The sequence below is a fragment of the Panthera uncia genome (assembly GCF_023721935.1).
Source record: "Panthera uncia isolate 11264 chromosome C1 unlocalized genomic scaffold, Puncia_PCG_1.0 HiC_scaffold_3, whole genome shotgun sequence".
NCBI lineage: Eukaryota > Metazoa > Chordata > Mammalia > Carnivora > Felidae > Panthera > Panthera uncia.
In genome coordinates, this window is record NW_026057584.1 from 50,217,201 (window position 1) to 50,239,758 (window position 22,558).

At 38.0% G+C, this 22,558-nt stretch overlaps 1 protein-coding gene and 1 long non-coding RNA gene across 4 annotated transcripts in view; one reads left to right on the forward strand and one right to left on the reverse strand.

Annotated features, from left to right (window-relative positions):
• LOC125911505 (uncharacterized) overlaps nucleotides 1–371 on the forward strand; it is a 28,524-nt gene extending 28,153 nt beyond the window's left edge. For all 3 annotated transcript variants that reach the window (XR_007454344.1, XR_007454343.1, XR_007454342.1), the window contains one exon: nucleotides 99–371. This is a non-coding gene — a long non-coding RNA (uncharacterized LOC125911505). The remainder of the gene's footprint in view (nucleotides 1–98) is intronic.
• DUSP19 (dual specificity phosphatase 19) lies at nucleotides 46–18,019 on the reverse strand. The gene is made up of 4 exons (XM_049615384.1): nucleotides 17,589–18,019; nucleotides 11,394–11,440; nucleotides 3,749–3,901; nucleotides 46–260 (listed from the first exon to the last, which is right to left on the reverse strand). The coding sequence occupies exons 1-4, from the start codon at nucleotides 17,812–17,814 to the stop codon at nucleotides 48–50; spliced, it is 639 nt and encodes a 212-aa protein (XP_049471341.1). The 5' UTR covers nucleotides 17,815–18,019; the 3' UTR covers nucleotides 46–47.
• Between the last annotated feature and the right edge of the window lie 4,539 nt (nucleotides 18,020–22,558).

The window sequence follows — 22,558 nt, forward strand, 5'->3', positions numbered from 1 at the left end:
ATTATCTGCTGGAATGTAACTCATGAACTGTCACCCTTTTCTAATTCCTATATGTTGTCACACTCATTGCTTTCCTTGCCCTCTTGGTATGTACGAAGCTGCTCCATGAAGCCCGCATTTGGACATATGGAAGGCCTTGCATTTTTCACCAAAGAAAAAGCACTGATGAACGAGATTTCTTCAGAATTCATCAGGAAACCTATTACAATTGCAGCAGCCCTGGAAACTCCTGCATTACAATGAACAAGAACCACACCATCCTGCAATAAAAATCAATCAAAAATCTTCATTATTCACCTAGAAAGTTGTTAAATCAGTTGCACATTCTTATACTACTTGAAATTATAAAATAAAAATATTCATTTTATCAATTTGCTTGATTCAACATATTCAATTACCAAAATACAATTCATTGTGAGCAATGAATGGAATAATCAATTAATCAATTTTAGGCACATAGTGGATATTCCATAAATGTTTGCTAAGAAAATAAATTAATTTTGTTCTGCTAAGAAGAAAGTGTTCTCTTAAAAATTTGAATCACCATTTTGCCTTGGGCAGACAGGAATTGTGTGACAGTGTACCTGTTTTATCAAGTGTTCTGTGTTCTCGTGCTGTTAGGAGTAGCTTTTCAACTAGATTGCAAGCTCCTTGAGGGAAGCACTATGTATCTTTCATATCTTCTCAGAATAAGTAATTAATATTTGTTGGCAGATTAACTGAGCCAAGTGTAGGTCTTTTTTAAGTGAGTCTTCTGATATATAAAAAAATTTCCCAAACTGCTAACAGTAGTTATGTCTAAATGATTTAAGTAGGGCGAATTTCTACTTATCTGTATTTTCCAATTTTTCTACAGTGACATACCTTATTTACATCATGTCTTTGAAATCCCATCTTATAAAATGAGTAATAAAGTAAACATGGAATATCAAATAACACATTTTCATATTAACAAACAAAACCTTTTACACCTTAAAAAAAGGGGGGAAGACAAGTAAATTTTCATAAAAGAACTCCTGAGGCTATAGAAGTTACCCTGCTACTTTCCTCTCATGTGTATTTCTGTTACTTAAGGCATATACCTAACAACTGATGTTGGGGTCAGAGATAGAGGAAGACAGAGAAACCAAACAACAGGGTTTTACAACCACAGAATGAGGAAGGACATGGGGAAATAGAAGAGATTCCATTTGGCAGCTGTGTGTAAAAAGATAAAACAAGAAACTATGGCCTAGAAAGGTAGTTTTGAAATACACAATTCATTGAGTAATCACATTTAATAAAACCTGCATATACAACAGACGAGGTTATGAAAAGATCTCTTCCAGAAAAAAAAAAAAAAAATGAAGAAAATTCAAGAATGCTGGGGCGCCTGGGTGGCTCAGTCGGTTAAGCGGCCGACTTCAGCTCAGGTCATGATCTCACGGTCCGTGAGTTCGAGCCCCGCGTCGGGCTCTGTGCTGACAGCTCAGAGCCTGGAGCCTGTTTCATATTCTGTGTCTCCCTCTCTCTGACCCTCCCCCATTCATGCTCTGTCTCTCTCTGTCTCAAAAATAAATAAACGTTAAAAAAAAAAAATTAAAAAAAAAAAGAATGCTAATGCTGAAACTAAAAAGTATTAATCTAAACAGTAAAGAATTTTCAGGGTAAGGAAATATTGGCTGAGGTTACAACTGTGGTGTAAGATATAACGCTTGAGAGATTGGAACAAATTGTGGAATTCTAATACATCTTGTAGTAGAAACATTTTAGGTACCTCCTCAGATTCTCTTAGTGTTATTATCTCATGGGCCCCAAGCTTGCTCCATCTCAGCCTCCACTTCTGTGGAACCACCCCCTTAGGCCTAATGAGTTTTGCTTGCCTAAGAAGGCCTGGCTCTTCCCTATTATGGTCTCTGCATAGACAAGTACACCCCAAGTTCTGGATTCTCTTGCTGCTTCTGAACTTGGATGAAAAGTTACACCACAGGCCACTGAATTTGGCTTCAAGGCAGCTGCTGGAGGAGTGCTGTAACCTGGAACTGTGGGATTAGTTACCATCCCATGGGTAAACTTTTCCCCAGGGGAAAACAGGAGCTGACAGAGAGCCAGGCAGATAAATTCTCTCTTCTTTCCCTCCCAAAGTCTATACTGAGGTACAGTTCCTTTGTACTCCCTGCCTGGAGATGCCTTAAGTGGTAAAGCAGGTATATGTGCTGAGCACGCAGCTATTTCACCGTCAGCTCAACTGTGCGGCTGTGCTCAGTAGGGTGAACACACCATCTCGTGCTGCTTCCCATCAGTCCCTGAATCGATTCCCATTCTTCCCACTTTCACCACCCATGGATTCTCTCAAATGAACCATCAGCTACTAATCTTTGTCTCAGGTTCTGTTTTTTTAGGAAACCCAAGCAAAGGACCCTTTTAATTAACTATTACCCTTTTCACATTTTACTTGCAACATGTACGTATCTTTTAATGATGAGTATCAATATGGATTATGCCTAAATTTTTCTTTTACCATTTAAGGCCTATCTCACATCGCCTTAGAGAAGCAGCTAATACAGAAACATTATCATTTTTATTTCTGACACTATCAACTGGCACACTGGAATGTTATCATCTAGACCCTATAAAATCTTTCATAAGAGAAAACACTGGCCAATATTAGGGCTTGAATTAGAAAACCTCTTTGTTTTCTTTAGTCTAAATATCCGCTATTAAACAAAGCTGAAAGGGAGAGGTGAACAGTTCTACATTTTTCAGATAATCTAAAGGAAAGTACCTAGAATAGTACTGGGCACGTAAGGCATTCATTAAATATTACTAAATAAAAGGAAGGGAGAGAGACGGAGAAATGAGAGGAGAAAGGTAGAAGGGAAATCATTAGCCAGAATTCAATTAAGCTGGATTCTAATGTTCATGTCATTAAGTGTTAGGTCTTCTAGGAGAATAAACTTTTCTAAGTGCTTCTACATTCCCATCTATTTACCTCACATAAATTTTGTAAGAATTGTATACTAACTAAAAATGGTGTCATTTCAAGGTATAATTACTGGTAACAGCTAACTTAGAAGCCCAGTTTGACCTGGATCTATTACCAATGTTGAAGTATTATATTATCTGTTGGTCTTTTAAAGTCAGAGAACCAACGGACAGCTTCTGATCAGCATTTTCACACAATCTCAGTAAAGCAATACATTTAGTCCTGGAGCACCCTATAATTTTCTATTGTTAAAAATGCATAGATTCACTATCCCTATCACAGCCATAAAAATGAATGCATATTAATCTTCATAAATACACTAAAAGGACAATACTAGTATCTATCCCATACGGCAGGTGGTTATAAACCATCAAAGGAAATCTAAGTAAACATAAACACAGGAAAATTCAGTAAATGGAGAATTTTATCTCCTAACATTTCTCAGGAAGCCCTAGGAAGATGATATAATAAGGTTAAAAGTGAGTAACTCATTGAGTGACTCCTGGCTGGCTCAGTCAGTAGAGCATGTGACTTTTGATCTCAGGATCATGAGTTCAAGCCCCATGTTGGGCATTGAGATTACTTAAAAAATAAAAAATAAGTTATCTCATTGAGAAAAAAAATATCAGAGAACTAAACAGCTGTAAGAGTTAAAAGATTGTTGGAGGGGAAATTTCATAATGGTTCTCTATGTATTAATCAGAAAAAGAATAAAGCTTAGATAATGGACCTGTATTTTAAAATTGCTGTCTTTGAAGAACTGTAGATCAAAATAAAACTTACCTTCATTTTTGCTTGTTCAATAAATTCAAAACATTCTGGAAAATAAGACAGGATATTGGTTTCAGGCAGATCCAATATAGAAATACTCTTATATATAAAGTCACGGAGGAAAGTATTTTCAACTCCATATGCAACATTGAGAATATGTGTCACCTTAAAGGGGAAAAAAAAAAAGATGATTTTTAAAAATTCTCTAATGAATTAAAATTAGGTTAATTAAAAAGAGAATGAGATGTTGAGATTTGTAATAAGAATAAACAAACAACTTAAGCATGACTCACTTGAATAATACTTCCTACAGGAAGCTTCCTCTGACTGCCTCATCCCTCACCAGAAGGGCTAATTCTGTACACTCTCACAGCACCCTCTACTTGCCCTAATTATAGCTCTTACCACTTTGACATTATTTGTCTCCCTCATGGTACTAGAAACTCCATGAGGGGAGGAACCATGTTTGGCTTCTTCAGTATTATGAGTAAGCACTGTGTGTGAGCAATGACCTTAGCACAAAAAGTACTTAAAATATTTGTTGGATAAATCAATGAATATGCATATAAAAAACTTGATTAAGGGAAGTACATCAATAACACAGACTTCTTTTTCAATAATTATTTTCCGATTTTCCTTCATATTCTTTAGTAGTATGACGGTTCTCAAGTGTGGCTGCACATTAGAATCACCCAGTTAACTTTTAAAATGTCAGTGCCACAGGGCCTCAAACCTAGAGACTCCAATGAATTAGTCTGGTTGAAAGGATGGTCATTTCTTTCAAATGGTCCACAAAAGCAACCTTCTACCCATCTATGCATTTGAGCTCCTTTCCTATAGTCTACCAAGCATATGGAAGGGGCCATGTGGAAGGTTAATTAAAAGAATCCAAAAGTTAAATGGATCAAGAAAATAGGGCACTGTTTCTTGTCATGACATGCCTCACCATATTCTCTTTCTTAGCATGGGTGTTCGGTTTTACCTGATCTCGATATTTTCATGTATTTCACACGTATTTTATTTTTAATTTTTAAACTTTTTAAAGGTTTATTTATTTAGGGGCGCCTGGGTGGCTCAGTCGGTTGGGCGGCTGACTTCGGCTCAGGTCATGATCTTGTGGTCCGTGAGTTCGAGCCCCGCGTTGGGCTCTGTGCTGACAGCTCGGAGCCTGGAGCCTGTTTCGGATTCTGTGTCTCCCTCTCTCTGACCCTCCCCTGTTCATGCTCTGTCTCTCCCTGTCTCAAAAATAAAACGTTAAAAAAAAATTTTTTTTAAGTTTATTTATTTAAATAAGCTCTACACCCAAAGTGGGGCTCAAACTCACAATACTGAGATCAAGAGCCGCACATTCCACCAACTGAGCCAGCCAGGTGCCCCTTACACACTTTAGAGTATCTTCCAGCTCTGCCTCTCTTGCCTCCACTACCCTCATAGACATGGCTCTGGCAGCGCCCCACTTCTCCACCTAGTACAGCTAACTAGATTGAGGCAGACACCAGACTTAAACAACACTGATCAAATTATTTTCAGAAATTTAAAATAGGTACATAAGACAGCTGAATGGTCCGCAAACTTGAGAGGTCTAAGATAGCTGCTTTCTATTATGTGCCCAAAGAAGCTGAAGAATTTCTGCTCCTAAATAAGAACAGAGTAGATACCTGTGCAGAAAGGGGCCATGATGCCAGCAGCAGAGAGGGACCATCTTGGAGAGCCTTCTATTCTCTAGCACAGCCAGTCTCTGCCCTCAGATTCCAGAGATTCCCCCTAAATTACTATACACACATTCTCTTTTCTTGCTAGGGTTTCTGTGCCTCCCAACCCAAAGAGCATTGATTAAAACATTCCGGGAGCTAGGCCCCATGAAGACAGAGCCACAGGCCATTCATTTACTGACCTAACTGCCTTGTAGAAGACAGACAACAGAAAAAACCTCAAATGTCTACTCAAGAGACATTCTTATATAGAGATGAGATGGGAGAAACTAGAAAGGTAAGAACATTTTTAGAAGATAAAGTCTGAAATGTCCTTCTGCTTTCCCCAGTGAAGTCTTGTCTATGTCAACTCACTCATTGCCAGTGTACTTCTGACCAGGATTATATGATTCTGCCCTGGATAATATATACAATATATATAAATACAATATATATATTGTATCTATACATACAATGTGCACACACACACACAATATACATATATATATACACACACACACACACACACAATATAAGGTATATATAACTTATTACCTATTACCTATGTATCTTCACAGGATTATGGAGAAAACCAAATGAGAATCTTAGGAAAACCTCTTGAAAGGTAAAAGTGCTTTACAAATGTTATGGATTACCAATGCCTGGGTAGTTTAGCTGTTGGGAAGTGCAATTTATATGTGTATTGACTGGGCCTGATAGAAAAGAATTGTACTGAATCACAGGTGGTGGTGGTGATGGGGACCCAGCCTAAAACCCTTTCTAGTAATTAAGCATACTTCCAAAATGTAGGTATGGAGGTCCTAACAATGGTTGCCCTTGGGATGCCCTTTGTAATAGGGATAATAAGAAAAACCACTTTATTGCAAACCTAATGTATGCTAGGCCTATAAGTTATCTCACCTAATCCTCACATATAGGCATTATTATTTCTAATTTTAGTAAACTTACATATTGTGAACTGGTTCAAAAATCAGAACATTATAAAAAAGAAACAAAGTTTTGCTCTCACCCTGTCCCTATCTACTCCGTTTTCTCCTACCTTAATGGTAACCACCTTTGTTGGCATCTTGTATATTCTTTTAGAGCATCTTCAGGCAAATTTGTTTATTCCCTTTCTTACACAAAGACAACACCTTGGGTTCTCCTCTCATTTAAATATGTGCTCAACTGCTGGTGGGAATGCAAACCGGTGCAGCCACTCTGGAAAACAGTATTGAGGTTCCTCAAAAAATTAAATATATAACTATCCTACGACCCAGGAATTGCACTACTAGTTATTTACCCAAGGGATACAGGTGTGCTATTTTGAAGGGGTACACGCACCCCAATGTTTATAGCAGCGCTACCTACAATAGCCAAAGTATGGAAAGAGGTCAAATGTCCATCTACTGATGAATGGATAAAGAAGATGTGGTATGTGTATGTACATACACACACAATGGAGTATTACTCAGCAATCAAAAAGAATGAAATCTTGCCATTTGCAACTACATGGATCGAACTAAAGGGTATTATGCTAAGCAAAATTAGTCAGAGAAAGAAAAATATCATGACTTCACTCATATGTGGAATTTAAGATACAAAACAGATGAACATAAGGGAAGGGAAGCAAAAATAATATGAAAACAGAAAGGGGGGCAAAACATAAACTCTTAAATATAGAGAATAAACTGGGGGTTGTTGGAGGGGTTGTAGGTGAGGAAATGGGCTTAATGGGTAAGGGGCATTAAGGAAGACACTTGTTGGGATGAGCACTGGGTGTTATACATAGGGAATGAATCACTGGAATCCACTCCTGAAATCATTATTGCACTATATGCTATCTATGTTATCTATAGATATAGATAGATATAGATGTAGATGTAGATGTAGATATAGATATAGATATAGATATAGACATAGACATAGACATAGACATAGACATAGACATAGACATAGATATGTAAGTAAGGGTTGCCTGGGTGGCTCAGTCGGTTAAGCATCCGACTTCAGCTCAGGTCATGATCTCACGGTTAGTGAGTTCAAGCCCTGCGTCAGGCTCTGTGCTGACAGCTCAGAGTCTGGAGCCTGCTTCGGATTCTATGTCTCCCTCTCTCTCTGTTCCTCCCCCATTCACACTCAGTCTCACTGTCTCTCAAAAATAAAGAATAAGAAAAATTAAAAATAAATAAATAAAAAATAAATGTCCTGGAATTTTTTTTAGATTAGTATTTACAGACTCTTTTTTTTTGGTGTTCTTTTTTATAGCTATATAGTTCTGTAGTGTGAGTGTACTATTATTTAACCAATTCCCTATCTATGAACATGTGAGTTTTTGTCAATGATTTGCTGTTAATAAACAATGCATCAATAAGTAACTTGGAACGTTTTATGTTTCAGTTTTCTATCTTCCATAGTACTTTGTTGGACACACACCAAGCACTTGGGTACCTTATTAACAAAGCAACTATTATTACTATATCTAAACATTAAAATGAAATTCCTAATGAAATTTCTGAAATGATCTTCAAAAGAATTTCTATTAATTATAGCACTTAAGTCTTAGAATAATATGCCTTTGAAATGTGCCACACATTTAAATCAATAATCATGTTTTGTAGAGTCACTAAATTTTTCAATAAACCCTCTATTCATTCAGCTGGTCAGTTTACCTTAGGAGGATCTTTTAAACACCTGCTTGCTTCACATCGCCAGATGAAAGTGAATTTGAACTAGTGTATCATAAAAGGGGATAGATAATGAAACATTTGCCAATGAATAAATTTTATCATTTTTTCTAGTTTCCATTTTTTCTCTTGAGAAGTATTAATTTGCTAGTGTAAACAAGACTCTGAAACTTGTCCTACTTATGTTAAAATATTGATCTAAGATGGATGCTATTAGGAAACACAGTACTTCTCATATCCTTATGCAATTCCAGGCTATTATCTCTTCTTGTCAGACAGTTATTATTATAACTGTTACTGCAACTGCCTTGTAACTACTCTCTCCATCTTTAGTTTATGCAACACTCCGATCTATTTTCCACATGGCCTCTACCAAGCAACCTTTCTAAACTGCAAATTTGATCCTGTTACTTCCCTGGGTAAAGACTTTCACATACTTTTGGATAAAGTCCAACAGTTTACCCAGGCTTAATTGGATTTTTGTGATCTGATTCATGCTTACATCCCTGGCCTTGTTTCTTGGTATCCTCCTTTGTCACTCTCTATTCCAGGGTTACTGAACTTTTTTTCCGTCTCTGAAAGCATCAGCCTTTCTCTTCTGGAGCTGCACACAAACCACTTCTCTTACCTGAACACTTTTCTGTCTGCTCCCTCCCCACCCCATTCAGAGCAAACTTCAATATCACTTCTTTCATCACTTCCCTGACCTTACAATCCCCTACCCAACCCAACTCAATCCAAACATGGAGGGCATCATCTCACATGCTCTCCAGTAGCACCTGCATTTCCCCATCAAAGCACATTATACCCTGGACTGAAGGTGCTTATTTGTTGTTCTCTCCTCTACCCTCTGCTCCAGAAGCTTCATGTTAATAAACCACAGCAATTCCATGATGCCAAAACACTGCTGGACAAAATAGAGGGCTAAAATAAGTAATAAATCACATCAGTTGTGTGGGAAGGGTGGGGGAAGATGGCATTGGGGAAGAAGTGGTATTTGAGTTGGGACTCAGGCATGGGTATGTCTTGGATGAGAAGAGAGGAAAGTCTATCCCACACAAAGGAAGTACATAAGCAGAGGCAAGAAAACATGCCTCAAAGTCAGGTTCGTGAGGGTCCATGAAGGGAGACTGAGAGAATATAAAATTGGAAAGATGAATTATAAATCCATATATTTTAATTAGGTATAATAATTTTTGCAACTTTATTAAAATGACAGCCAGAATGTTACCAATTAAATTCTGAAATGGACTCATAGTTTCCTAAATAAATGTAACAATTATGCAATCCCTATCAAAATAACACCAGCATTCTTCACAGAGCTAGAACAAACAATCCTAAAATTTGTATGGAACCAGAAAAGACCCCGAATAGCCAAAGCAATCTTGAAAAGTAAAACCACAGCAGGAGGCATCACAATCCTGGACTTCAAGCTGTATTACAAAGCTGTAATCAAGACAGTATGGTACTGGCACAAAAACAGGCACTCAGGTCAATGGAACAGAAGAGAGAACCCAGAAATGGATCCACAAACGTATGGCCAACTTATCTTTGACAAAGCAGGAAAGAATATCCAATGGAATAAAGACAGTCTCTTCAGCAAGTGGTGCTGGGAAAACTGGACAGCAACATGCAGAAGAACGAACCTGGACCACTTTCTTACACCATACACAAAAAGAAACTCAAAATGGATGAAAGACCTAAACATAAGACAAGAAGCCATCAAAATCCTAGAGAAGAGGTGTGCCTGGGTGGCTCAGCCAGTTAAGTGTCTGACTTCGGCTCAGGTCATGATCTCACATGAGATCATGTGGGCTTGGGTTCGAGCCCCGTTGTTGGGCTCTGTGCTGACAGTTCCAAGCCTAAAGCCTGCTTCAGATCCTGTGTCTCCCTCTCTCTCTGCCCCTCCCCTGCTTGCACTGTCTCTGTCTCTATCTCTCTCAAAAGTAAATAAAAAACATTAATTTTAATAAAAATTTTTAAAAATCCTAGAGGAGAAAGCAGGCAAAAACCTCTTTGACCTCAACTGCAGCAACTTCTTACTCAACACGTCTCTGGAGGCAAGGGAAACAAAAGCAAAAATGAACTATACTGGGACCCCATCAAAATAAAAAGCTTCTGCACAGTGAAAGAAACAATCAGCAAAACTAAAAGGCAACCGATGGAATGCGAGAAGATATTTGCAAATGACATTATCAGATAAAGGGTTAGTATCCAAAATCTATAAAAAACTTATCCAACTCAACACCCAGAAAACAAATAATCCATTGAAGAAATGGGAAAAAGACATGAATAGACACTTCTCCAAAGAAGACATCCAGATGGCCAACTGACACATGAAAAAATGCTCAACATCACTCATCATCAGGGAAATGCAAATCAAAACCACAATGAGCTACCGCCTCACACCTGTCAGAACGGCTAACCATAACAACTCAGGCAACAACAGATGTTGGCGAGGATGTGGAGAAAGAGGATCTCCTTTGCACTGCTGGTGGGAATGCAAACTGGTGCAGCCACTCTGGAAAACAGTATGGAGGTTCCTCGAAAAATTAAAAATAGAACAACCCTACGACCCAGCAATTGCACTAGTAGGTGTGTATCCAAGGGATACAGGTATGCTGTTTCAAAGGGGCACATGAACTCCAACGTTTACAGCAGCACTATTGACCACAGCCAAAGTATGGAAGGAGCCCAAATGTCCATCTACGGATGAAAGGATAAAGAAGATGTGGTGTGTGTGTGTGTGTGTGTGTGTGTGTGTGTGTGTGTGTGTATATATATATATATATATATATATATATAATGGAATATTACTCAGCTATCAAAAAGAATGAAATCTTGCCATTTGCAACTATGTGGATGGAACTGGAGGGTATTATGCTAAGCTAAATTAGTCAGAGAAAGATAAATATCATATGACTTCATTCATGCGAGAAATTTAAGATACAAAACAGATGAACATAAGGGAAGGGAAGCAAAAATAATACAAAAACAGGGAGGGGACAAAACAGAAGAGACTCATAAATATGGAGAACAGAGGGTTACTGGAGGAGTAGTGGGAGGGGGCATGGGCTAAATGGGTAAAGGTATTAAGGAATCTACTCCTGAAATCATTGTTGCACTATATGCTAACTTGGGATGTAAATTTAGAAAATAATAGTAATTATTTTTTAAAATTTAATATATTCAAAAAAAATTAAAATTAAAATAAAAAAACAAACGTAACAATTAAAATATTTTCTATACATGGCTGCAGACCTGAAGCATTTTTTTTACCTTGTGCTTTTTCAGAGTATCCAGATCGTGAGCAGCATCTTGTGACCCTATAAGAAATAAATCATATCACCTTCAACATGAAAATAATCATCTGGACTTTTAATATAATTTTTGCAGGAATTCTATTAGTTATTCATTTATTTTAAAAAATACAACTCGGAGAGTACCTGGATGGCTCAGTCAGGTGAATGTCTGACTCTTGATTTCGGCTCAGATCATGATCCCAGGGTCATGGGATTGAACCCTGTGTCAGGTTCCGTGCTCAGCGTGGAGCCTGCTTAAGATTCTCATTCTATCTCTCAATAAATAAGCAAATAAATAATTTTTAAAAATAAAAATAAAAATGGGGCACCGGGGTGGCTCAGTTGGTTGAGCCCGACTTCAGCTCAGGTCATGGTGCCGTGGTTTTTTAGTTCAAGTACCACATCAGCCTTGCTGCTGTCAGCACAGAGCCTGCTTTGGATCCTCTGTCTCCCTCTCTCTGCCCCTTCCCCACTTGCGTGCTCTCTCTCTCAAAAATAAACAAACATTATTTTAAAAAAAAGATTCTCTCTCCTCCTCTGTCCCTCTCCTCGGCTCATGCTCATGCATTCTTTCTAAGATAAAAAATATATAAATAAAATAAAAAATGCAACTTGGGAGGACCTAATTCCAACTTTCTAAAAGACAATTTGGAACTACTCATTACAAAATATTCATCTTGTATATATCTCATACTCTGAAATCTCACTTCGAACAATTTCTTGCAAGCCCTGGATGTTGCAAAGGTTAGCCATCAGGATGTTCATTGTAGTATTGTTTATAATACAAAAAAAACCTCCAAACCCTCAAAATGAGTAAAAAACAACAAGAAGCCTAATAATAGGGGTTGGGTTAAATAAAATATGATACTATTATGTAGTTAAATACATACACCCATTAAAATGAAAATGCTCAGGCACCTGGCTGGCTCATTGGTAAAGCATGTGACTCTTGTAGTCATGAGTTTGAGCCCCACGCTGAGAGCAGAATTTACTTAAAACAAACAAACAAACAAGAATGTAGAAGAATATTTATGGCATGGAAATATATTCTCAACATATTAGGTGATAATACTATTATATTACAAAACACCATCATCCATTTCTGTGAAAACAAAAAATATGTATATGCCTAAAAATGAACAGGAAGGATATAGAACAAAATGTTGATAGTGGGATTACAGGTGATTTTCTTCTTTACACTCATTTGTATTTTTACTCTACATATCTATTTCTTTAAAAAAGATTTTTTAGGGGCGCCTGGGTGGCTCAGCCAGTTGAGCGTCTGACTTTGGCTCAGGTCATGATCTCACGGCTCATGAGTTCGAGCCCCTCATTGGGCTCTGCGCTGACAGCTCAGAGCCCGGAGCCTGCTTGGCATTCTGTGTCTCCCTCTCTCTCTGCCCCTCCCCCACTCGTGCTCTGTCTCTCAAAAATAAATAAACATTAAAAAAATGTTTAAAAAATAAATAAATAAAAAATAAAAAATAAAAAAGATTTTTTAATATTTATTTATTTTGAGAGTCAGAGAGAGCAGGGGAGGGGCAGAGAGATCAGTGCTGTCAGAGCAGAGCCCAACATGGAGCTCAAACCCAAGAACCATGAGATCATGACCTGAGCCAAAATCAAGAGTCAGATGCTTAATCAACTAAGCCACTGAGGCACCCCAATATCTACTACTTTTGTAACTTAAAAAAAGATGTTAAAAAAACACCCACAAAATGACTCTGGTTTAGGAATATCTAATAGCTTAGAGCAAACACTGCTGGGTTTATAGATTCCACCCACATTCCCTGCACCAATAGGGCTATCCCCTTTTACAGCTTCTTCCTGTTAAAGTTGGCTCCCCATATCTACCAAACTTGGAAAATGACTCTAGCTAATAACCAAGTTTAAACATGAGATTATTAGTTAAAATAAAGTGAGTTACACAATTGAAAAATATAGGGCATTTCTTTTTTAAAGATTTAAAGTATTTTACTTTTCTAGATTAGGATCCATTTCCATAAACAATGTTTTTCTTACCTTACCTATCTGGGGAATCTGCCAGCTTCTGTTATGTGATTTTAGGTAGCTGAAAAGCCAGCAAATCCACTGGTTGGCCAGTATTCCCCTGGTAATTGGTAATCGGAAACTCGCGGGCTCCTTACTGAGCCTACATTTAACTTTATACTTAAAAGTTAGCCTATCAAAATATTAATATCTGTTAAAGCTGGATGGTGGATATGCAGCTGTTATATTATTGTCTGTAATTTTCTACACGTTTGAAATACTTAAATTAAAAAAATAATTTCTCAATTTTCTGCAGGAAGTCCTAACCACCTCCAGGGGAAAAATGGCTTCAAATAAATTAAATACATATCATCTTTTAAATAATAATTAATTCCACTCTGCCTATTTCTTACAATAGCAAAAAAAAAAAACCAAACATGAATAAATGAAATTCTTTCTTCGAACCCTAAACCATCATTATTACACTTATCAAAGCTGGATACTTAGATCATTTCCATTGAACATACACCAAACAGAACAGGTTGATTATATATTTCAGAATTAGCTATCCCATTTTGAAAGTCCCTTCCAGAATATGAACCATATTGAAACAAATTTAGTATTCTTGAAGCCAAAAAAAAAAAAATACAACTTCTGTGCTCTGCCTTTTCAAATAAGAAAATTATATTAGTGTTAATAGTGTGGGGAAACAATTTTAGTTAGCATAAATGGATTTCAGGTAATTGGCTTGTGTGTTTCATCTAATACTTAGTATTACAGTTCAAGTTAATTCTCTCTAAATTCTAGATATAAACATCAGCTTTCCTCCAATTTAAAGTTGTTGATTTGTGTTACAGTCCTGTGGTAAGCTCTTATTGGAAAAACACATGGTTAAAAGAAATAAACACTGTAAATCATATATTATGATAATGTGTTACTTAAACCTTTGTTTTAAAAAAGTAGAATGTTATCCTTTTATGCATATCTTAATTTTTAAAAACAAATACAAATTTTAAGAATTTTATTATTATAAAAGTGGCTACATGAATCATAATTATGTTAAAACTCACAGAAATAAAAAAAATAAAAAAAAAAAAAAACACTTCACAGCACTGAATACCAAGTCAACTTTACTATAGGATAGTTTTGAAAATAATTAAAAAGTTGAATAAGAAACAACAAAGAGAGCCAATAACAACAATTTACAGTTATTTTACCTTGATATTTACAAGCCACTAATATTCATTATTTGCCCAAGGATTATTATGGGAATATAAAGATGAGGTAACTAATTTAGAAAGGATATATATTACATGCTATTGGAGTTGGGACTTCTAACAAGTTCAGTGTTTTGCAGTCATAACATATGTATCATAAAAAATAGCTACTTAAGATCTCCAGAATCCTGTTTCTGTTTAAAAGATTCTTTTAGTGAAAATACTAACTATTGTATAAATTCTGATGTAGTATGTCTTAATTTATAAATCACTATTTTCATCATCACAAAAACCAACCAAAAGAAAAAGCATTATTATTGAAAAAGGAAATAAATGATATTCAAAAGAGAAATGTTTTATTTGAGAAAATTTGTAGGAGTGAACATTCATAAATGAATAGAAACAAGAGCATAAATTACTATGCGGATGAAATAACAATATTTATGGAAGAACTGTACAAAATAAAGAGCTATGCAAGTTTAATGTATTATCCACCTCCGAAGAATATTGGGCTTCCTAAATATCAGAAATTTCCATAACCTTATAAAGGACCCTAAGATATTCACCTAGAATTAAAGAGAAGGGTAGGGACTTCTTAACAGAATGTATACAACAAATAATATGTGTAACTTTTAACTACCCAAGAGAAATGGAATTTTCTACTTTTAAAAATTAAGTTGGTTTTAAGAAAAGTCCTAGTGATTTTGTTGTAAAAATATAATTTGCAAATCCTAGGACATAAATGCTCAATAAGATCTTTTTTGTCAACCTGTTAGATCAAGGGCCTATATAAGATTTTTGGAATGCGGAAGCTGGTTTGAATTAATGAGCTAACTGAAAAAGATTATAGTTCCCCAACAACAAAAAAAGTTAATTTCATATAGTGCTGTGTGGGAGTTGTGATGCTTGAAGAGATAAAGAAAGCTCTTTGAAGCAACATAGAACCAAACCCCATGTCCAGAGAGAAACCTAGTCTGGTCAGACACAACCACTGCATCATTCATGTGGAAGAAGTTAAGATGTAATCATCCGTGGGTCCCTCAGGAATAAGGCACTTGTTACTAGGCCGAAAAAGGTCCATCTACCTCTCACAGGAAAGGTGGTTGTACCTGACAAAAATATCCCATTTCCTGGCCCAAAGAGGAGACCATATTAAGGACTAGTTTCAGAAGTCTCTCCCAGAACTCTCCCAGGATTGTGGGAAGGGTTCCAACGCCAATCTGAGAACACTACCTTGATCAGCTCACTCTGGATAAGTCTAGATAAAAAAATCACAAAGTTTGTGAGAGTGAAATATTTTAAAATTCTACCATAGGTATTTTAAACCATTGGTACTACGATGGAAGGCAAATAACTGAAAAATGTACCTGAGCATATTTTCTTTCCTAGATATGGTGTGCAAGTCCTGAGTGAACCTTTCAGACCTGCTAAATGATCCCTTAATTTTTCACTGGGCTTCAGAAACTGGTTGGAGATACTTATTTGAAGTTAAAGATAGCTCATGCAGCAATTCATGTAATCATAACACAATAACAAATCCTATGTATACTGCCATTAGTTTGTTTCAAAAACTTCACAACTTCAGGACAGCCCTATGAGAGAAACAGATACCTTTACTTCAGTTTTACAGATGGTTTCTTGGAAGACCAGAGAGAATAAATGACTTGGGCTAGTTCATCTATTAAGAGGTAGAGCAGGACTGAAAACCTGGACTCTCCGGGGCAATCTATATGATGATGTAGAGCAGGAGTGGATCAGACTTGAGCCTGATGCCCAGCTCTGTTATTTACTAGGTATGTTACCTTGTGGAAGTTACTTAACCGTTGTTAAATCCAGTTCCCACCTGTAAAATGGAGCTGATAATCCCTAATTCAGAGAGTTTTTAAAAGGAGATGCTGTGTGCACTTCACAGTAGTACCTAGCTATTTCTGACTCCCAGTACAGTGCTCCTTCTACTCAAGAATGGCTTGGCTGAGGGGCGCCTGGGTGGCGCAGTCGGTTAAGCGTCCGACTTCAGCCAGGTCACGATCTCGGGGTCGGTGAGTTCGAGCCCCGCGTCGGGCTCTGGGCTGATGGCTCGGAGCCTGGAGCCTGTTTCCGATTCTGTGTCTCCCTCTCTCTCTGTCCCTCCCCCGTTCATGCTCTGTCTCTCTCTGTCCCAAAAATAAAAAAAATAAACGTTGAAAAAAAAAAAAAAAAAAAAGAATGGCTTGGCTGCATAAATACTGGGAAATGGTTAATCTTTTCAAGTCTTAATTTCTGCATTCCTAAATGAACACCTACTTGAACACACTGCTGATTTTTTTTTTTAAAGAATACCGTAACATATCCTTCCAAGCTAGCAAATTTGTGTTTTCATAACTGTGCTTCATTTGCTATTTGTGGACCATGCTTTGTATAGGGAAACAATATTCTCCATCATACAAGAAAGCATAAAGCTATCAGGCTCATAGCTATAAATAAAAACACAATTTCCCCATAACACTCCAAAAACAGGCACATAGATTAATATGGCTACAGGAGCCATGCACTCCATATGACAATCACTTGGCTATTTCAAGTATTAACTTGTCTATAACCTTAACAACGTTGCCACTTGTAGTTTTACCTAATTAAAACATTCTGTTTAATATGATGATTTTTAAGGCTATGTTCATTTATAATCCAAGAAAATACAACATTAACATGCTGCCCTCCAGAGAAGTAAAAAAACAGGATGAAAGCTTTTCTAAAATCCAGATACCAGGTGCCATGTGCTACCAGAATCTATGCTTCTTGTGGATGGATTGTGGTGCAGAAACATCACTGGCCAGCTAATGGATGTTCCAGATCTAAAAAAGGAAACATTTCAACTTTTCAGCAGGATAGCGGATAGAACAGAATATTACACATGGCGGGGTGGGGGGAATGAGAAAGTAATACGGCTAAAAAGAATCAACGAGATAGTGGCAAATCGATATACTCACCAAGGAGCAACCAAGGCTTAATAACACCAACATGCAGGTCCAAGCTAAGGTCCTGCACATAACCACAACTACCCCCACTGCTCGGCTCTACTTCTTCCACAACATGAATTCTGGCATCTTTCCATGTTTCTATAATTTTCTTTCCAGTTAGCGTTGTCACCCTGGTACATTGCTTCCTGAGATTACTCCGGGAGAACGCTTTAATTTCCTGGTTAAGGGAGTGCATTACATGAGCAGTGGCTAGAAACAATACAAGCAAATCTAGCCAACGGTGGAAAAGGCCAAACTGCTCGTCCCTTAGCGCTCAGAGAAAAAATAGAGCCGCAGGTGTGCAACCCTGTTCAGGTAACAGCAGCCACACACTGCAGACAAAGACCTCCAGGTCCGTTTTCCCCAGCACCAGCAAGTAAGGTGAAGTTTGATTGGCCTTTGAGAAACGGGCCCCGATTGGATGCTGTTTCTTCTTCCGGTCAGCCGAAAATTAGCATTACTTCTACCGTCTCAAGGAATTCGCTAAGAGATTTCTTACTGTTGCTTTTTAAATCTAGCTTTATTTTTCACGTAAAACGGTAAAATAGAAGACTTAGTTGGAGAGACGTCTGATATTTCCTCGCTATTTGAAAGCAGGGATTTTCCTGCTGTGTTTGGTTGGTGTCACTTGTGATAGTGACCATGAACAAAAAGGGCTGATGTAGGTATTGCTCCTGCTTTAGCGAAGGGGCGAAATCATAGTGCAAACAGTTCTACTTCGCATAGCTTCTCTTGTCTGCCTGGATGTCTGTCAGAAGTAACTTTTCACTTATGTCTTGCACATTTTATGCTATCACTGCTAAGAAAAACGTTTGCTGCATAAGAACTGTTGTATTGAGAGGAGCTTAAGATATGTTTTCCAATTTTCCCCCTGTTTTCACCATCAGTAGAACCTTTATGCAGTGGATATGCATTCTTTGTAAATAAAGCATGTCCTCAAGTCTTCCATTCATAGTTTCCAAAAAAAACCGGGCATGCAAACATAAATTTACAAAACAGATCAATTATGAAATGGTGATTCTGCTTTCAAAAGGATGGTTTGTTTTGCAAAAGAAATCCCAAGAATACTTTAAATAGGAATTTTCCTTATCCCACTTAAAATGCATTATCCCACTTAAAATGCAATTTTAAGTGGGCTTACACACAATGTATTTACACATGTGTAAAGAAGTTGCACTTAATGAAAACTTTTCCAACACTGCATATCAAACTTTTTGTTGTTTTGAATTTTTCTGATGTAGAATTAAAATAAACCAAATCTCCCTGTTGAAGAGTGAGCTATAAGCCCAGGCTATCTACAAGACACCCTAAAATGAAGAACTGAAAGCAATGATTTGCACCATTTAAACAATCACAGGTTCATTAAAATCAACTCTAACCACACATTATTCCGTATGTTTATTATACAATGATAAAAGAACTATCAACGCTCGAGCACTTCCTACTTGTTAGGAACTGTGCTTGCAAGCAGTTTTCAGATTCTCACTGTTACCTATAGGTGCTTAATGATGCTTTACACACATTATCCCTTTGATCTCACCACAAGCCTATTATAAATATTAAAATCATCTACATTTTACAACTAAGCAAACTCAGGTGCAGAGAGAGCAAATAACATATCCTACACTTCACAGCTCCTAAGTTTATAATTACAAATAAAACCTACGTTTGTTTTACTCCAATGCGTTAGCTCTTATTTTCTTTGGAACAGTGCCCTGCTCCCCCAAAATTATAGTTAACAAATATTTATTATCTGCTATGTGCCAGGCACTGTCACAGTCACTGGGGATATAGCAATGAATAAAAATAAGTCCCCTCTTTCTTGGAACTTATATCCGGGTGGAGAGAGCTGATGGACAGGCAATATATAAATATATAACCATGTTAGGTCATGATTTAAGTGCCAAAAAGAAAAATTGAGTAAAATAAGGGAACACAGGAAAAGGGCAATGTGCTACGTACTATGAGTTGGTAAGAGAAGGCCTCTCTGATAAAGTGAAATTTGAGCAGAGACTTGAATAAAGTTCAAGAGCCAGCCCCTCCCAGCCGTCTGGGAGATGAACTTTGCGAATGGAAGAAACAGCAAGTGCTGAGACAGAAGTGTAGTGGTGGGAGGAAGGAGATGGAGACGTTCAAGAAACTTACAGGTGGCAAACGTGGCTTTGGGGGTGAGTGAAGGGAAGAGCGGTAAGAGATGAGTTCAAGGGAAAAATGATAAGGACTTTGGGTTTTATTCTGAGTGAGATGGGAAGCCACTGGAGGGAAATGGGTAGAGAAGTGGTAGATCCTGTGCTGTGCTACCTGGATCCCCCTTCCGTGAATGCCTGTTGTCTGGGTGTGCTTTTGGCTGAAAGTCAACAATGCCTTCGGGACTGCCTCAGCTTCAGAGACCTCCTTGCCTTCAGTTGTGCCTTTCACAGAACAGACCACATCCCTGTCCATGATGAAGGAGCATAAAGGTCTGGCATCTTAGCCCAATTTGAAACAACTCTGAAGGGCACTGTAGCTCTACAGGCCAACATGTATTTGGCCAAGACTGTCAGTGTGCACGCATAACCTTTGTACTTCTATGTCCAGTCCTGATCCTTCCCTTCCCTTCCACAAATGTTGATACCAAGGGCAATCCTTAAAAAAGTCTTGCAGGCTGGAACTCCACCCCAGTCTGCTTCCAGGCAAGTAACAAGATACTATGCTTATGCTACAGAAGGATCTTTCTAGCTTCTTTGAGGAGAGGGGGTAAAATGGCAGCAAGGAGATATGTTAGGAGACTACTGCAAATGTCCACATGAGAGAAGATGGCTGTTGGGGCTAGAATAACAGCAGAGGGAGAGGGAACAGTCAGGTTCTAGATACATATGAGAACCAAGCCAAGAGGATTTATGACCAGATTAATGTGGAGGAGACTAGGATAATTACAAGGATTTTTGGCCTGAGCAACTAAAGAGGCGATTTTCCATTTACCAAGAAAGGGGTGATGTGGAGATGAAAGGTTCAGTTGGGGATATGTTAAACTTAATATGCCTATGAATCAACCAAGTAGATATGTCAAGTGGGCAGCTGAACTATATGAATCTAGACTTCATAGGAAAGATCTCTGCAAGGCGTGTACATTTTGGAGTAATCAGCTTAAAGATGCCTTTTAAAGCCACAAGAGTAGATAAGATCTAGTAAGGAAGAGTGACAGAGAAGCCTCACCCCTCATTCACAGGGAGGAAGAGGAGGAAGATCCAGCAAAGACTAAGAAGGAGAGGCCCAGAAGATAGGAGGGAAAAGAGAGAGAGAAGTCAGAGAGTACAAATAAGGAGGACAGTGTGATCAACTGTTGCATGCTGCTGATCGTGTTGATTAAGATGGAGAGTGAGCACTGCTACTGGATGTAAAGGCCTCCTTAGCAGGAACAGATGCTATGTCCCAGCACTATATGAACAGTATCTGATTCAATCCTCATGACAACCCAATGAGGTAGGTAATATCTACTGCAGTTTTAAAGAGGACATTAAATTGAGAACTGAAGGACCTTGCCTTTGGTCACAGAGTTTGGGTTTGTTTGTTAGATTCTAATAACAAGGATGAACACAGTTCCATCTTACTCAAAAGCCCGTGCTCTTTACACCACATCATTCTATAGAAGATGGGTAGAATCATTGGCTACACAATGATAGCTCCAGTCTCTGATGATAGTTCTGTAAGATTAATATGCCTGCAGTAAGACACTGATTCTATTCACTGACTCTATCCAACTCAACCCTTCATTTTACAGAACAACAACCAAGGTCCAGAGAAGGAAACTGATTTGTCTAATAGCACATCACTTGTGATTCCAGGTCCCTTGACTCAAATTTTACTGCTTGTTCTATTTCAGTTTATGGTTTTGCAAAAAGTCCTTTAAGGTCAAAACTCCTTTCCACATAGCTAGTCTGGATGCAGAGGGACTGGGAGAAGCACCACTCTCTCAGGCCTGGAGAATTGGCAGAAGAGAAAGAAGAGGCAAAAGATTATGAGACCCAGTCAGAGGGAGAGGGCAGCATTCCATCCATGCAGGAAGCATTGCCTATCCTGGGATGTGACTGGTAAGGGGTTATCCTGAAAGACGGTCACAGCCTTACAGGGGCTGAGAGGCCCTGGGCTGGGCCAAAGGGGAAAGTGTGAAGTGAATACACCCTGGAATATATTCCCATGACCCCCATATAGTTTCTCTCTTCTAACAGATTTAGAGTATTTGTGCCAAGTACTAGGTATTTTCTTTTTTTTTTTTTTTAATTTTTTTTATTTTACTTTTGAGAGAGAGAGACAGAGTGTGAGCAGGGGAGGAGCAGAGAGAGTGGGAGACACAGGATCCGAAGCAGGCTCCAGGCTCTGAGCTGTCAGCCCAGAGCCCGATGCGGGGCCCGAACCCACAAACCATGAGATCGTTACCTGAGCTGAAGTCGGAGGCTTAACTGACTCAGCCACCCAGGTGCCCCTTCTTTGTTTTTTAATATGCAAAAATATTATTTTTTTAAAAGCTAAAGAATAAAGGTTATATACAAAAGGGACCTGAAATCTTTAAGCTGATTCTAAAAATGAAATGAGTAGAAAATCTGTGGTGAAACCAGAACATTCCACCCCTGTTTTGGAAAAGGGCTATTATACAACATTCAGTCAGGTGAGGATGGATTGGTAGAGAGGTATCTATATATACATTTTGAAATCATTTTTGCTTCTGCAGAATCATCCAGATCTTCCCAAGACTGAATGGGCAATCCTGTGGCTTAATTCCTTTTCCATAGTCCCAACAAGGCCACATGACATTCAACTCTTGATGAGCCACTTACAACAGCAGTTCCTTAAGCGCCAACACAACAGGTGGGGCAGATTTCCCTATGAGAAACTGGCCACCTACAGCAAAGTATCAAAACGGACAAAGTCCTTCTTTCCTCTTCCTTCTGATTATTATACCA